Source organism: Eumetopias jubatus, unplaced genomic scaffold, assembly GCF_037043125.1.
Source record: "Eumetopias jubatus isolate StellerSeaLion01/CBP00866 unplaced genomic scaffold, mEumJub1_p1.0 scaffold_1, whole genome shotgun sequence".
In the NCBI taxonomy this organism is placed as follows: Eukaryota; Metazoa; Chordata; class Mammalia; order Carnivora; family Otariidae; genus Eumetopias; species Eumetopias jubatus.
In genome coordinates this window covers 82,665,929-82,682,488 of record NW_028274807.1, presented here as the reverse complement: position 1 = coordinate 82,682,488, position 16,560 = coordinate 82,665,929, and the positions used below count along the sequence as shown (strand labels likewise).

At 34.6% G+C, this 16,560-nt stretch overlaps 1 protein-coding gene across 1 annotated transcript in view; it reads left to right on the top strand.

Annotated features, from left to right (window-relative positions):
• ATP11B (ATPase phospholipid transporting 11B (putative)) overlaps positions 1–16,560 on the top strand; it is a 126,105-nt gene that overhangs the window by 100,185 nt on the left and 9,360 nt on the right. Inside the window, exons 26-28 of the mRNA XM_028100836.2 lie at positions 3,233–3,298; positions 3,826–3,929; positions 4,125–4,290. Coding sequence (XP_027956637.1) covers positions 3,233–3,298; positions 3,826–3,929; positions 4,125–4,290 — 336 coding nt within the window. The remainder of the gene's footprint in view (positions 1–3,232; positions 3,299–3,825; positions 3,930–4,124; positions 4,291–16,560) is intronic.

The window sequence follows — 16,560 nt, the reverse complement described above, 5'->3', positions numbered from 1 at the left end:
TCCCCTTTTCTTCCTCTCCTGTTATCTTCTTCTTTTTCTTTTTTCTTAAAATATGTTGCGTTATTTGTTTCAGAAGTACAGATCTGTGATTCAACAGTCTTGCACAATTCACAGCGCTCACCGTAGCACATACCCTCCCCAATGTCTATCACCCAGCCACCCCATCCTTCCCACCCCCAACCACTCCAGTAACACTCAGTTTCTTTCCTGAGATTAAGAATTCCTCATATCAGTGAGGTCATGTGATACATGTCTTTCTCTGATTGACTTATTTCACTCAGCATAACACCCTCCAGTTCCATCCACGTCGTTGCAAATGGCAAGATCTCATTCCTTTTGATGGCTGCATAATATTCCATTGTGTATATATACCACATCTTCTTTATCCATTCATCTGTCGATGGGCATCTTGGCTCTTTCCACAGTTTGGCTATGGTGGACATTGCTGCTATAAACATAGGGGTACACGTACCCCTTCGGGTCCCTACATTTGTATCTTTGGGGTAAATACCCAGTAGTGCAATTGCTGGATCGAATGGTAGCTCTAATTTCAACTGTTTGAGGAACCTCCATACTGTTTTCCAGAGGGGTTGCACCAGCTTGCATTCCCACCAACAGTGTAGGAGGGTTCCCCTTTCTCCACATCCCCGCCAACATCTGTTGTTCCCTGACTTGTTAATTTTAGCCATTCTGACGGGTGTGAGGTGGTATCTCATTGAGGTTTTGATTTGGATTTCCCTGATGCCGAGCGATGTTGAGCACTTTTTCATGTGCCTGTTGGCCATTTGGATGTCTTCTTTGGAGAAATGTCTGTTCATGTCTTCTGCCCATTTCTTGATTGGATTATTTGTTCTTTGGGTGTTGAGTTTGATAAGTTCTTTATAGATTTTGGATACTAACCCTTTATCTGATATGTTATTTGCAAATATTTTCTCCCATTCTGTCGGTTGTCTTTTGGTTTTGTGGACTGTTTCTTTTGCTGTGCAGAAGCTTTTTATCTTGATGAAATCCCAATAGTTCATTTTTGCCCTGGCTTCCCGTGCCTTTGGCGATGTTTCTAGGAAGAAGTTGCTGCAGCTAAGGTCGAAAAGGTTGCTACCTGTGTTCTCCTTTAGGATTTGGATGGACTCCTGTCTCACGTTTAGGTCTTTCAACCATTTGGAGTCTATTTTTGTGTGTGGTGTAAGGAAATGGTCCAGTTTCATTCTTCTGCATGTGGCTGTCCAATTTTCCCAACACCATTTGTTGAAGAGACTGTCTTTTTGCCATTGGACATTCTTTCCTGCTTTGTCAAAAATAAAGCCTGGTGATGGGTATTAAAGAGGGCACGTACTGCATGGGGCACTGGGTGTTATATGCAAACAATGAATCATGGAACACTACATCAAAAACTAATGATGTAATGTATGGTGATTAACATAACAATAAAATTTTTTTAAAAAGATGCTCAATTACTATTTGTTGAGTATACAAATAAATAACGAATGATCCTTTTTAAATTGGAATATAAATTTGGCTTTATTAAATAATTAGGTAACAAATTCAGCTGGAAGAAGTGATCTAGAGAAAAAGCAGATTGTGATAAAGGGTTTTGAGCATCTTTCTCTTCTGAACAGGGGTAGACCCAGGTTTAGGAAAGTCTAAACATTACACATTTTGGCAGGCCCTCTTTAAGGGAAAAAAATAGAACTATAAATACAAACATAAGTGTACATGAATGTAACTGAGTGACATAAATGGTTCCATCCATCCCACTTAACCAAAGCCAATGTAATGTGCCCAGCTCAACTTCTCTGTAGACCTGATCTCAAAATGCCCTCTGCCCTTCACTTTATCACCAACTGGCTCAAGTGGAAGTCAGAATGGAAAGAGACAGGAGTCTTAACTGATTGGTTTGAAATATATTACTTTTGCTAATTTTATAAAACAACAAAAAAGACCATGTGAATGTGTTTCTACAGCCCTCTCTGGGGCCTTGAATGCAAGAGGGAGCCCTAAATTCTCTGTTTCTAAGGAAGATACCACTAGCCCTAAATCTAGGCCCAGTAAAACCAGAATACTGAGGGATAGACATGTGTGGTTGTTACCACTTCCAGGCATAGGTTCCTTGGCTGTATCAAATATCTCTCTCCAAAGCCCTGAAAGAGGTAGCAGGCATTCCTCCAAGAGCAGAGTCGAGTGAAACCGATTTGATTTTTAGTATTTCCAGGTCATTTCTAGAGATGATAAAAGCAGGAAAATGAGAAGTTTAATATGACTTTTGCATTCCTTTACTCTTGAAAATCAACTCCCAATATACCCTCAAATGAAGGATTATTCATTGATGTTTCATCGTTGATGATAGTAACTACTATTTATTGATTGCTTATTATATACTAGGCACCCTGTCATTTTTACATATCCCAATTCTTAAGGAAACCTGTAAAGTTCTTCTCCATTTTACAAGTGAAAAAAGATACAGAGAGGTTAAGTAATTTTTCAAGTAAATGCTAATTGTTAAACATCAGTAATAAAAAGAAACAGAGCCTTTTAAATAATTTTTTAAACCAGTGGTAAAAACTGACTACTTGGTAAACTTAATATTAACATAAACTTCTGGTTCTGTTCTTATTTACAAGTGGAAAATAAATCCTGACATTCTTTGGGGATTCAGCATTTTTAATAAACCTTATTAAGTTTTGGCTATAAATCCCAGAAAAATACTTTGACTGGCATTAACTTCATTTTTACATAGAATCCTTTGAGGAATAATTCCATTGGCCATTATCTTTCCTTTCAGGTATTGGTTTTATATGTAAATTTCTTTTCTCCTGCTCTGCCTACAGTGTGTCCAGAAATACAGTGTCAAGTGATCTGTCGTAACTTCTGGTTGGAATGGTTTCAGAAAATAATTGTGATTGAAGAGTTATTTTTATTGTATGACAGGAATAAAGCAGTCACTAACAACTATATCATTCGAACTAAAAACATTCTGTGTCACACAGTCTCAAAGCCATCTTTTTGGGCTTCCAATCTCATAATGTTATCCAAGGATCATTTTACATGATAAAATAAGCATAATAATATGCTTTATGAATTTTTTCATACTGCTTTAACTTTACTAATGTCACAGATTTCAAATATAACTGGCTTAAATAATGCAAGTGATTTTTAGTACTTTTTGCCTTACCATCTGATGTAGCATCATCTTAACACATAATACAGTAATGAATTTTTTTTTTTTTCTGTTTAGATGTTTGGAAACTGGACATTTGGCACCTTGGTTTTCACAGTCATGGTTATTACAGTCACAGTAAAGGTATGGTGCAGAAATTAGAAACATGGACGACACATTTTGCATCTGTGTAATGCATAGTTAACTTTCTTTGTTTCTTTAACTGTAGGTAGATATTTTTCCCTTTTTTCATGAATAATTTCACTGATTACTATTTTAATAATTAATTTTAATTTTTATAAAAAAATACAACTTTAAGTTCATTATTTTGGAAAGCCTCAGCTGATTTTTATGGTCAAATAAAGGTTAACCCCACAATATTCATCTCTGTATATAATGCTAAACAATATGGGTTGTTGTAGTCCATGTAGTAGAGAATAAAATACTCATGAAAATTTCAATGCTGCTTCCTCATAGGAGAAAAGCATTATAAACTTGAAATTATTCAATTTCATACTGGACTCTTTCATTAATATTCACCTTCTGAGGGACTTTGCCATAGGAACTTTAGGCACTTACAATTACGACATTTTATTCTTGAATTTTATCTGAGAGGTTTAATATAAGTAAATATTACCTTGTATTAAGGATTTAAAAAAATTTTTTTTTAGATGGCTTTGGAAACTCATTTTTGGACCTGGATCAACCATCTTGTTACCTGGGGATCTATTATATTCTATTTTATATTTTCTTTGTTTTATGGAGGGATTCTCTGGTGAGTGACTATATTTTAATTATATTGATTCAGCTGTTTATTGTGATAGATTATATTATGAACAAATTCCGCTCAGAATAATTTTGAGACCCTGTCTGATAATAAATTTACTTCTTTCAGCTGATCTTACTGATATGGAGAAGAAAAATTAACAATTACTGAATATCTACTATATTCTACCTTCTTTCTTTGCAGGCCATTTTTGGGCTCCCAGAATATGTACTTTGTATTTATTCAGCTCCTATCAAGTGGTTCTGCTTGGTTTGCCATAATACTCATGGTTGTTATGTGTCTATTTCTTGATATTGTGAAGAAAGTATTTGACCGACAGCTCCATCCTACAAATACTGAAAAGGCACAGGTAACCACTCTTTATATACAATACCTTTTTAAATTAGAATTGTTCTGTAACAATGAACAGCTGTCATTATAATTTGCTTGTATCACAGAATAGGAAATTATCCATTCTTGTATCAAGTATTTTGTAAAACAAATATTGTTAAATATGATATATTTAAGTTTATTTCTGTTTTGACTCCTGACAAATTAAAAAAATTTTTGATTATATTGTTATTAGTGGAACTTAAGACTTTTAAATACAAGACTATCAAGTAAAAGAAAAAAAAAAGACTACCAAGTCATGTCCAGATAATAATAGTAAATATGTTTTAAGTAACATTATCACAACATTCTATCCAGAGGTATATAATGGGGATATATATCCATGTCTTTAGAAACATTAGAATTCTAGTAATACTTTTTCAGGTTACATTGTTTTCAACAAGAGTATGAAATAAGTTCTTTAACCTAAATAATTTTTACAGAATGGATTTTTGTAAAATATATTTTCTTACTAAACATTTATCAATAAATACTAAGCTACAGCAAATATTAACAGTATGTTATATAGTGTGTAAGAATACAGGCTTTAGGGCCTGATAATTCTCAGTTCAAAACCCAGTTCTAACACTTGGTAGCTCTGTAACTTTAAGTCTCAGTTTCCTCATGAATAGTAATTATGATAGAAATATCTATTGTATTACCTTTGTAATGAGGATTAAATGAAATAATGTTCAGTAACAAAGTAGATGCTCAAGAAACAGTAACTATTTAGTTGAATGTGCCATTTTGTGTATTTGACTTGTACGTGGTTGAGATTTTTTGACTTGTACTAGGTTGAGATTTTTTTCTGCATGTTTGCTATAGGCCAAGCAAATTTTCTTTAAATTTTGAAAATTTAGTTGCATATTCAAAAATAGAATAACTGTTCCCTAAGTACTTAGTGATCTGGGTTAGGCTTCCTAAACGATGTACTAGCTTTAATCTCAATTGATCATGTCAGCATGTCTTTAGCAGTTATTTGCCTTGGTAACTCAATACTAGCCAATATACATTTTAACACCACTGAAGCAGCGTACGTCTCTTGAAGCCTGAAAATCTTAATTCAAGTACTATTTTAACAATTTGTAAAATGTATGTCCCTAATCAGGTCACATCCCTCGGCCTCGGTTTCCTTTTCTGTAAAATCAGAATAGTAATTACTACCATACATGATCGTTGAAATAATGAATATAAAGCACCCAGCCCTGGGCCTGTATGTAGTGACTCCTCAGTAGAAGCATCATAACTATAAGGACAGTGAGGATGTTGCTCTATGATACTGATCTCCAAATGGGGCTGGAGAAATTTGCATAATTGATTACTCTGCCTGCCTATCCATATATTTATATCAGTATGCTACTAACTTTTCTACTTTGCAGTATATTGCTTAAATATATATCAGAAAGTTTTGACTTTTTTCTAATCTTTAGACATAAATATTTACAATAAGAGAGTACTATTTTTAATACATTGTCTCTTATACTTTTTCTAGATCTTTAGGGATAACACACTTTTCTCCCCCTCTTGGCCTATATAAAGTTATATTGCACCAAAATATATTAACAACATCACGCTTAAAACTTAATTCTTTATAAAAGTAAATAATCAGATTTATTTACATTTATCTTTAGAAATCTACATTAGAGCATTTGCAAACTTATGTGTATTTATAGAGCCTTGTTAATGATAAGAAAAAGTGATTTTTAGTTCTTTCTACCTTTTCTATAGCTTCTTTTTAAAGGATTACATAGGAAATATTTGTTACCTTAGAGTGGACCCTTAAACAAGAAAAAGTTAAAAAGTATTTTATATATATTTTGGTTCTTTTACCATAGGTTAAAATTGATTAAAAATGAAACGTGTGGTAAACTAATCCTTTTATCTGGGTGTGAAAGCTAATCTCCCTTTTGTCCCACTAAACTCACTTTTAAATAACTTGACCCAGATGTCCTGTTGTGGTCTAATCCAAGGAGGAAATCTCTACTTCCACTCAAAGATCTTCTAGCCTGCTAGAAGGGTTTTTTGGGGTTTTTTTCTTTTTTCCTAAAACAGTATATGGCCTAGTCACATCCTATGTGTGACATTCTTCCTTTGCTACAGGCAGTAGTCTTTATTATTTCAGATTTATACTATTACCACTGATTTCAGATGATGAAGAAATGGTTAGAAAGTTATCAGGTACTTCATTGTTTACCAAAAGTAGCAAGAAAAAACATCAAAAAAGAGTTGTCAGCATTTATTTTGAGCTTTGTTTTTCTCCAGAATAACCATGTGGTATTAAGAGTGAAGAATAAATTATTTTGATAGCAAAGCCAACAGCCCTACAAATGCCAGTCATGTATGTGTACCATCTATGATATTTCCTATTCTTGGAGGAACAGATGTCTTTACAGAGTTTGTCCTGTGTCTGTCTCTTAGGTGATGAATGCAGCTCACTGACTTGTTGTATGTACCATCCCTTTTCTGTCCACTTATAGATGTACTCCAACACAGTTGCTTTAAGTGACGAATTCATCGCACTGCAGCCATTGTCGAGGGCAAGGAATCAGCTGAGCAAACTTAGGTAGAGTAGGAGGAGTAGAACCTTGTTAACTCTTCTGCATGCTAAAGGTCAATGAAACAATATTCAAAAGATGGGCAGAGGCATGAATTAAGAGTGGGGCATTTTTGTCAGCACAGCTCTGTCTCTAATTTGACCTTTATTAATATGTATATTAAAACTTAAAAATATACATCCATTTCTTCTTTGAGAAGAAAATTCAGATGAAAATTCAGCATAACAGGACAGAGATCTGTATCTTATTATACATTTTACACCTTAACTACCTTTTATAGTACAATTCTAATGCTTCTGCTTGTCATATTATTTTCATAACTAAGGATGCTCCTGCATGTTGAGTAACTTAAGCTACAGAAATTCATCATAAGGTTTAAAGCTTTAAGTTTCAGTTACTTGGAAGTGAGAGTTGCCCATTTTTTATCTTGCCTTAATCTGTGCTGTAAATACATGTGTGTATTTGTCTTTGTACACTGTAATGGCTGCTGAAGCATTTCATATTCTTGCTACTGTTTAGTGCATCTGTAAATTGCACAATATATTTTGTACCTCTTAAATATATATCTTTATCTCCATAGACAGATCCATTCTGTCAGTTTCCACAAAAATAATAGTATAGAGATGTCTTTTGATGGAAGAGAATGAAAGCTTAAATCCTGAAATATTTGATATTAAGATACCAGAGCTATTTATTAACTTTAACTCCAGTCTTCTTTGAAGAGGAAAAGTAATATAACTAAAAAAAAATTTTTTAACTTTTGACACTCTTCAGTTTCTCACCCTCTCAGTATCCTGTGTATTCTTAATTATATTTTTTTAATTTTTTTTTATTCTCCAAGTTTCTGTGTTCATTTGATCAAGCAAACGGCCTTGACGAAACATTGCTTGAATAATGTCTTATGGAACTCTGTGAGTTCATAATTTTGAGCTGTTCTAAAGTTTTGTCAAACCTTTTGATTTTATTATTATTAAATTCCAGATTTTTTGAATATTCTACTTTGAATTACAAAGGTGTAATAATTTTACATGAATATAAAAATGGATGTTTAAGTGGTTGTCAACTAAATTTTATGTTTAAAACAAGAACTAAAATGAAAACGAACTTGAGGATTTTCCTTCACCTTTGGTTGAGTCAAATATATATAACACATTTTATCCATATGTGCCTTTAAACATCTAATTATTTAACTCTAAGACAATAGGAGAGCTTGTTATTTAAAAGAACACCTGGCAAACTCTTTGGTCAAGGGAAGATTAATTTTTGCATTGTGAATAGTCTTGCTGTTTTTATGAAATCATATTTTCACATATCATATTGGCTTAAATCAAGCCATGTGGGTTTTGGGGTTTTTTTTTTAAGCAATAATAGACTTAAAAAAATGAGGTAAGGATATCATAAATTAGAGAGATCCCAGTTTCTGTAACAATGTGATAAGGTAGTAAGTTTAACATTCATCTGTGAAAAAACACAATGAGAACAGGATACACTGGTCAGGTGGCCTTTGCTGCAAGCCACTCTCCAGTCAGGTAGTATAGCAAAAGAAGAGCCCTGTTGGGAAGGCCTGGGTGTTAGCGACACCCTTGGTACTATGGCTTGTGTGTCCTAACCAGATCAGTTCACCTCTCTGAGGCTCCAGGTTCTTCACCTATCAGGTAATCATTTTACATACTGTGGTCTATTTACTTACTGTCAGCATCAGAGAACAAAAAGAAAAAATACTATGCTCAACCAAAGGCCGGGCAGAAATACCAGTTGTTTCTAAAAAAGCAGTGAGTTACCACTGGGTGGGCATTTTCTTATAGCTGCATGAAGAACAAGTGCTCACATACATCTGTCTACTATGCATCCTGTGAATTTTGAATACATCTTTCTTTTTAATTGCATTAAACAGTATTCCTGGGTGTGATCTATGGTAGCTTAATTGTTTACTGTTGTGACAAAGAGGAAAATTATGCAGATATAAAATATCTTTAAGAGTTTTCAAATCTTTAATCAGGTTAGTACTTCTTAAGAACCATTAACACAAAAGTATTAACTTTTTTAATGAAAGAAAACTCATTTTGAGTATTTTCCCATCCCCTGTATTACAGGCAAAGCTATAATAATAATAATCATCATCATCATCATCTATCTTCACATAAGTTTATTGTACTCTTGAAACCAAGGACTTCTACTTTATTTTTTATACATGTAAGACATTCACCATAGCATTTTTTTTTTGATAGAAATAATTGTTGGTCCGTCCTAAGACAGAAAACACATAACGAGGAAAAACTTTTTTTATTCATTGAGGACATTCTCTTACAATTTAAAAAAGGTTCAAATTAGCATGGCTATGGGAACATACTCCCTAGAAGAAAAAAAAAAGCAAAGAATAAAAATTTGTGTAAATTAGCACTCACTAAAAAGCTACATTTCAAATTAAGGATTAAATTAATTTTGTTAAATAAGTCAAGCCCCCCACCCCTTACCCACATGTCTAGCATTTGAAAGGCCGTGTGAGTGACCCTTCTACTCTGCTAAAGTTCACTTTGAGTAGAGAAGTCTTGAGAAGGGAGCATAAGAGTTGTGAAAAAGGGCATACATACCTTTGCGATAAGAACCCTAAATCTCGGTGGCAAGGAATATAATAGAAGAAATTGAATTTTTTTGAAGGAAATCTGGTTTTAATCTAACTTTGTGCGCTGGAAAATCATGGCTTAATTTTGTGTGCTTTGTTGTATTCCCCTTAAGAAGCTGCTGTTAGCTCTCTTTTGTGACAGTAAATGAATGTGGTGTTGTATGAACATTCATTTTCCCTCGCAGATTGTGGACCCCAACTTGCTGTTTTGATTCTAAACCTATTTTACAGTGAGAGTATTGTTCTGTAATGTGAGACTTACTGCTTTTCTGTCCTTCCAGATGGAAGAAGATAAGGGTTCAGTCAGCTCAGCATATGAATTTGCTGAAAGCAAGCACAGAGGGGAGGACAGTAGGCACCTGCTAGCTGAGGCTTGCAGCCAGCAGGACAGTTCTTGCGTGCACTAGGTAGTACTGCGCTGGACCTTCCTGGGGACATATCCGCTAAGTTCTCATGCTTGGGGCATGCTATGGGAGAACTGGCCTGACTTTCAGTTTTTACTTTCCTAATCTTTCATTGTTCCTCATATGTTTACTGTTTTTCTTTACTTGTCTTCCTTTTTTTGTGATCTTTACATTTTTTATATGTCCATCCCTGAATATTTTTTTAGTCTTCCTTTGGAGTTACAGTGTTAAATCATACTTCACCTCGAATTCTAACCTAGTAAGGTATTCTCACAACCTATTTGATATTCAAGAAATTATTCCTTTTCCTTTCTTTTGAAACTATGTCATGCTACTTCTGTTATTTCTGAAGTCAGTTTTCCCATTTGAAGAGGTAGTTGTGTATCATTTTATATATCTTAATGTAGTTAGACACCAAATTACTTATCTAAGTCTAGCTCTTGAGTTGAATGATCCAATGAATGAGTGCTTAGACGTGGTACTGAATAATTTTCTGCTGACTAATATTCATCAGATTCATCAGACTTTCACTTCTTACTTTTCCTAAACTTTCATAGTTATATCTTTGTAATAAAAAAAAGTATGAATTGATGAGGACTTGATTCACTCACCTCTTGAGGAGTAAACCCTAACAACCGCTTCTAGACCTTATTGGAATACGCAAAATATTTTGATTGGTAGTAATTATGGAGGATAAAAATTCTTACTCCTAATAATTATATTTTTACTTGGATTATTTGCCATTTGTATATTATAATTACTGGTCAATAAGGTGCTGTTACCCCATTTGAGATAAAACATTGTAAATGGTGAAACTTTGAAACAAAACTACTTAAATTATAAATCTTAACTCTACCATGGAATCAGACCATAGAATAGGTACAGTAATTTGAAAAATCTGAATTATTCTGGAAGACATATTTTTAAAATTAGATTCCTTTAGTGAACTGCTCTAAATGAAAAATGTTGAAGATCAACTCTTATTATTAATTGAAAAGAAATTCAAAAGAATTCAGAACTTTTGGGATGCTCCGTATGATTATTTTTACTGTATTTTGCTTTGATAAATATAGAAAAATTGTTAGTTTTTTAAAATATGCCCTGATTGAGCTGTGAAGAAAACTCAGCTGAAGAGCTCACTGGTAAAGAGGGGGAGCTGGCCTGGATTTATATTATGCCCTGGATAATCCACAAAGCAGATAATCAGTCCACTTGGGACCTGACTAGACTAAAGCTATAAAACTATATCCTCTGTGATAAAAGTTCCCCAAAGGTTCAAGTGGATATTTCAGAAGACATGGATCTGGAACTGCTTTGCTTTAATATGTCCATTAAAATATATAATACAGTTGAGAAAGGGGTTCTTAGAACCCTCCTAGTAACAGGGGCCTTGTTATGGTCACTTTTACAAAAGGGTGATGAGTGAAAATATCTCATCATCCTGCGATAGTAGGTCTTTCTTCCTATAAACAAGAAGCTAGAAGAACCCTGAAACCATGAGTATGATTTTAGTAAAATTGCTGGCGTTATTACCCTGACCTTCAATTTTTTCTGCTGATTATCACTGAATTTTCATTGGCTGAGTGAAGTATACCTTGAATATTTTTCTTATGTATTTCTGCCTTTGGCATATATTTTGAAATAATCAGTTCAAAAAATAAATGTTATATAATAGCGCTCTTCTATTTTTTCTGTCTTGACATGGCAGTTGTTTTTCTCTAATCGAAATGTGGTGAGCCTTGCCAAATCAGGCAGAGGATGATGCTGAGCCCTAAATGTTGTCATGGGCTAGGGCCTTCTAGTCATCTCCCTCCACTGTGACCTGCCTCTTTGTTGGCCTCCATTGTTTTGTCATTTCTCTGTCCCTAGATTCCTGGCCTGCTCTGGATGCTCTCTTTTCAGCTATACCTAGCAACTATAGGGGTATCAACAGGATGTTAGGGCTGTTGACCTTTCTCATTGTGGACCTGGATGCTAAGCCTCAAACCTGAAACTTGCCACCACCTACAACAAAAGAAAACATTTTGAATAGTTTCAGCCAACTACAAGTCACCTTCCTCTTCTGTGACAAAGATACTTACATCTACTGTCTCATTTAACAAAGTGGTGAACTACAAAAGGAACAGAAAACTTTAATGGCCCAGATTCAGTTGTTTGCCAGTAAAAGCTATATTTTCCTGAGTAAAATTCTGTGAGCAAATAAAAGTGAACATTTAAAAAAACTAATAATAATAAGGCTGCCATGAGTAGCAAGACCTGCATGTATACCTGATAAATACAACACTTTACAAAACTAATGTTATTTTCAAATCTGTGCTGAGTTATTTGAGCAGCTTTTCCATCGAGGTCGAAACAAAGAAAAATATTAGTGTTGACATTATTCTATGAAACAATTACCCTCTGACATTCTTTGAACGATTCATACTTAGAAAACTGAATTTTTTTCTTTTTTTTTTTTAAGAAAACTGAATTCTTAACATCAGCTATACCATGGGTTAGTTCATTAATTAGTGCTATTCTGATTTACCCTCTCCGTTAAAATAGGTGATTTTATCATTTTTTACAGATACTTGATACTCTTCTTAACCTAAACTTCAGATTCCTGGTCAGATATTGTTAGTTATGTAACCCCATCATTAAAATAAAGGGGTCTCAGTTCTTAAACTAGAATAAACCAAATTATTAAAATAACCATACCTGATAAATGTAATTCTTATTGTATGCTTATTTTCGTAGTTAAATTTAGGCAACACATACAGAAATCTCCTCTCTGGAGATCCCTAAAAGACAGTATGGAGGTATTTATAACTATCTTCCAAAGTTGTTTATTTTCCTTGAGGAAAAGGAAAGAGGGAAGAGAATGTAAAGGAGTGAATGTGAGCTTTTGAGGCATATTTTGAAGAAATGGGCCTTGAGTAAGAGACAGCAGTCTTCTAAATGCCATTGCTAAAAAGCTACCTCTTGCAATTCTGAATAATGAGTTGAAGCCATTACTTGTTTTAAGGGTTTTATTATTGGGTTTTTTTAAGATTTTATTTATTTATTTGAGAGAGAGAGAATGAGAGATAGAGAGCACAAGAGGGAAGAGGGTCAGAGGGATAAGCAGACTCTCCGCTGAGCAGGGAGCCCGATGTGGGACTCGATCCCGGGACTCCAGGATCATGACCTGAGCCGAAGGCAGTCGCTTAACCAACTGAGCCACCCAGGCACCCTGGGTTTTATTATTCTTAACCAGATTTGGAAATCAGTACTATTTGACGGCTTTTGATTTTACATTAAAAAGAAAAACATTTCCTTGAACACAACCTTTTTTTTTCCTTTCATAATTACAGTTTTCAAATATCTCCTTTAAGGCTATACAAGATTCTCACTTTGATTATATATTTGTTATAAAACTGTTTTAAAGACTAAAGAACAAATATGGTTAATAGTTCAGTAATTCTTATCTAAACTTAAAAGGACTTTTTTGATTTGATAGGTAAGATGTCATAAGAAGGACTAAATAATTTAGAGATGTATGACAATTTTCTAACATCGAGAAGATTCAAGAAAGATAGAAGTAGAAGCACTAGGAGAAACTTTTAAATGTTTACTCTCATTGATATGAAAATAATGGAAACGAGCAGTGAGTCAGAATTTATTTCAAAAGGCAAGTTCTTATATAAAGATGAAAATTTTTATTAGCCATACATAATTATGTTCAATCTCCGTAGTTGTTTTGCTTGGCAGCCCTTTCAGCTCTAAATCATATGGTCATTCCTGGGAAGCAAATGTGGCAGAGGGTCTTACCAATGAATCAAAATTTCTGGTAAATTAAAGTGCCACCAAGGAGGGTCTCACTCCCATTACTTTGCTTTTTTTTTTCCTTGTCTAGTATTTATAAGCAGTTCAAAAAAAAAAAAAAAGACACACACAAAAGGAATAATTCCCTCTCCTTACTTTGAATGAAATGAGATTTAAATGTTCCACCCTTTTCCTACTCCCACTTAATTGGCAGCTGTGGCTACATGTATCTGGCTGGTCTCCCAGTTCCTGAATATGAGATCAAAGATATGTATATGGGAAAGTGATAGAGCTTGGACGTTTGCTGGAGTACAGTGTAGTTTTTTATATAAATAGCAGCTTTACAGAAGCACAGTTAACCAGCATTCAGCATTTTTAAAGCAACTGGGTTTTTTTTTCTCTTTAGAGAAAAAAAGGAAATATATTTTTGCTAATTCAAAAGGTGATCTTAAGGAAGTCATTTCTTTATAATATTTTTAATATTTCGAGATGTTTACTCTCTTTGGGGTTATCCATGTAGTAATACCTCTCCTTAGATTTTAAGTGAGGTAATAAGTGCAAAGCAACATAAATTACCTAAAGTCAGATCCACACCTAAGTGGTGTTGTGCTCATATGTGGTCACTCAAATGCTGCTAACCTTATGGACTTCATCTTCAGTGAATCCTTGAAAGTTGAGCACCAGCTATATAAGCAAAGCACAAGTTGTTAAGAAGTACCAGGCAGACTCCTTGCTCTGTATAGTTTCTGGTCTAGCTTACTGTTCTCCAGCCAAATGTGAAAGACCAGTTTGTTCTCTTGTTTTGTTTTGTTGTTTTTAATTTCCAGTCCATCACGGACAAATACTTTGGTAAAATACAATAAAAATGAGTTACAGTTACCCTTGAACAATGTGGGGGTTAGGGGCGCTGACACTTCATGCAGTAAAAAAATCCAGGTATAACTTTTGACTCCCCAAAAACCTAACTAATTGCCTACTGTTGACCGGGACCTTATCAATAACATAAAAGTGCCAATTAACACGTATTTTGTATCTTATAGGTATTATATGCTCTGGTCTCACAATAAAGTAAGCTAGACAAAAAATCAAAAAGGAAGAGAATATATTTGTAGTACCGTATGTGTATTTATTGAAAAAAATTTATAAGTGGACCTGTGCAGTCCAAATCCATCTTGTTTAAGAGTCAAAATGTGTACTAGGAAATGAAATTTAAAAGATATATAAAATAAGCTCTGATTTTTAAATTACTATTAGATTCAATAGTTATAAAAGTATTCTGTCAAATTGCCATAAAATTTTCTAACCTCTTATTCGTACAGACCAGAAACACTTATCTCCTCATAGGCCAGTAACAAATGTTTCCGGACCAACACTGATGCGTGGATCACACTTAAAGTCACACTAGTCTTTTTGCAAGGGGGCAGGTGTAACAACTACTTTCTTATACGTAGGCTAAACATGTGCTGAATACACATCATACTTTTCTACCCACATATAATTACTCATTCTCTTTGCTTAGCCTAGAATGCTCTTTCTCTCCCATCTCCAACTACTGAAATCCCACCCAGTCTTTAAAATGTGTCAGATGCTATCTTTTTCATCAACTCTTTCAAATGCCCTCCCACCAATACCAACAACAACAGCTGGGTTTGAGCTTTCCCTCCTCTTTGTTAATATTTGTAGTCAGCCTCATTACCATAATTATAAGAAGGCAGTATAATGGCATGATAAAGAGGTTTGAGCTCTAGAATTAAAGAAACCAAGACTCAAGCCTCAGCAGGGTGATCTTGAACGAGTTCTCAACTTCTCTCTTTCCTCAGCTGTAAAATGTTTCTGAATATGGTGCTTACCCCAAAAGTTTGTTATAAGTTTTAAATGAGAATAATCCATGAGAAGCGTCTTACATAGGAACTGGCACATACATAGTAAGCATTCCATTAATATAACTACCATTATATGTTCCTGACTTATCTCCCATCCTTTCTTTACCCTTATTAACTTACTAGATTGCCATCCCCTCTGGGAATCAGCACAGTGCCTTGCTCAATAAATACAAGTTGAATTTAAGTGCTTGTAGAATTTAAGTTATGCAAACAAGCAGTGCAATAGAATCCAGAGAGAGATTACTGGTAGTTGGAGAGGTGAGGGAAGTTTCATGGAGATGATGGTATTTAAACTGAACTAGGTGTAGGGGTCAGCATTCTGACCATAATTGGTGACAGGCCCTGACATCTGCCCGAAGACAAGGAACACTGCACTGGTTGGCTGTGTGAAGACTGTACAGGAACATTGGGAAGTTGAGCAAGAAAGGCAGCCTGAGGTCAGGTTATAAAGGGCCTTAAGGCCTCCTTGCAGTATTGTACTTTCACCTTTGAGTATGTGGGAGCTTCCGAGTCCTGCTTCTTGTGGAGGGTGATTTTGAGATGGAGGAAATGGGAGCCTAAGGACCCAAGGAGGAAACTGGGAGACGATAAAATCCTTAAACCTGGTTTAATCCCTAAACCAGCATTTTTTAAACTGTTCCTCTGGATATTAATGTTCTTCCTAGTGTTGATTGATTCCCAGGGGCAGTGGGGGTAGGAGGGAAGATTTAACTGAAAAAAAAAAAAAAAGTTTGAGAATTGCACCATGTCCAGCTCTCCCCCTGGAGACTGACCATGCATCCTGACTTATTGACAGTCTTTTACTCAAAAAGTCTGTTTAGACTCATTGAATTAGTGTTTCCCAAACTTAATTAATTGGCCACAGAACATTTTTTCACGAGACATCTGTAAACATCTCTCAAAAAACAGTTTAAGAAACAGCACCATAAACAGTCCTAAACCAAGGGTATTGTAATGAAAGAACTAGTAAAATTTGGCTATTTCTCAGTTCTTAGCAGACCC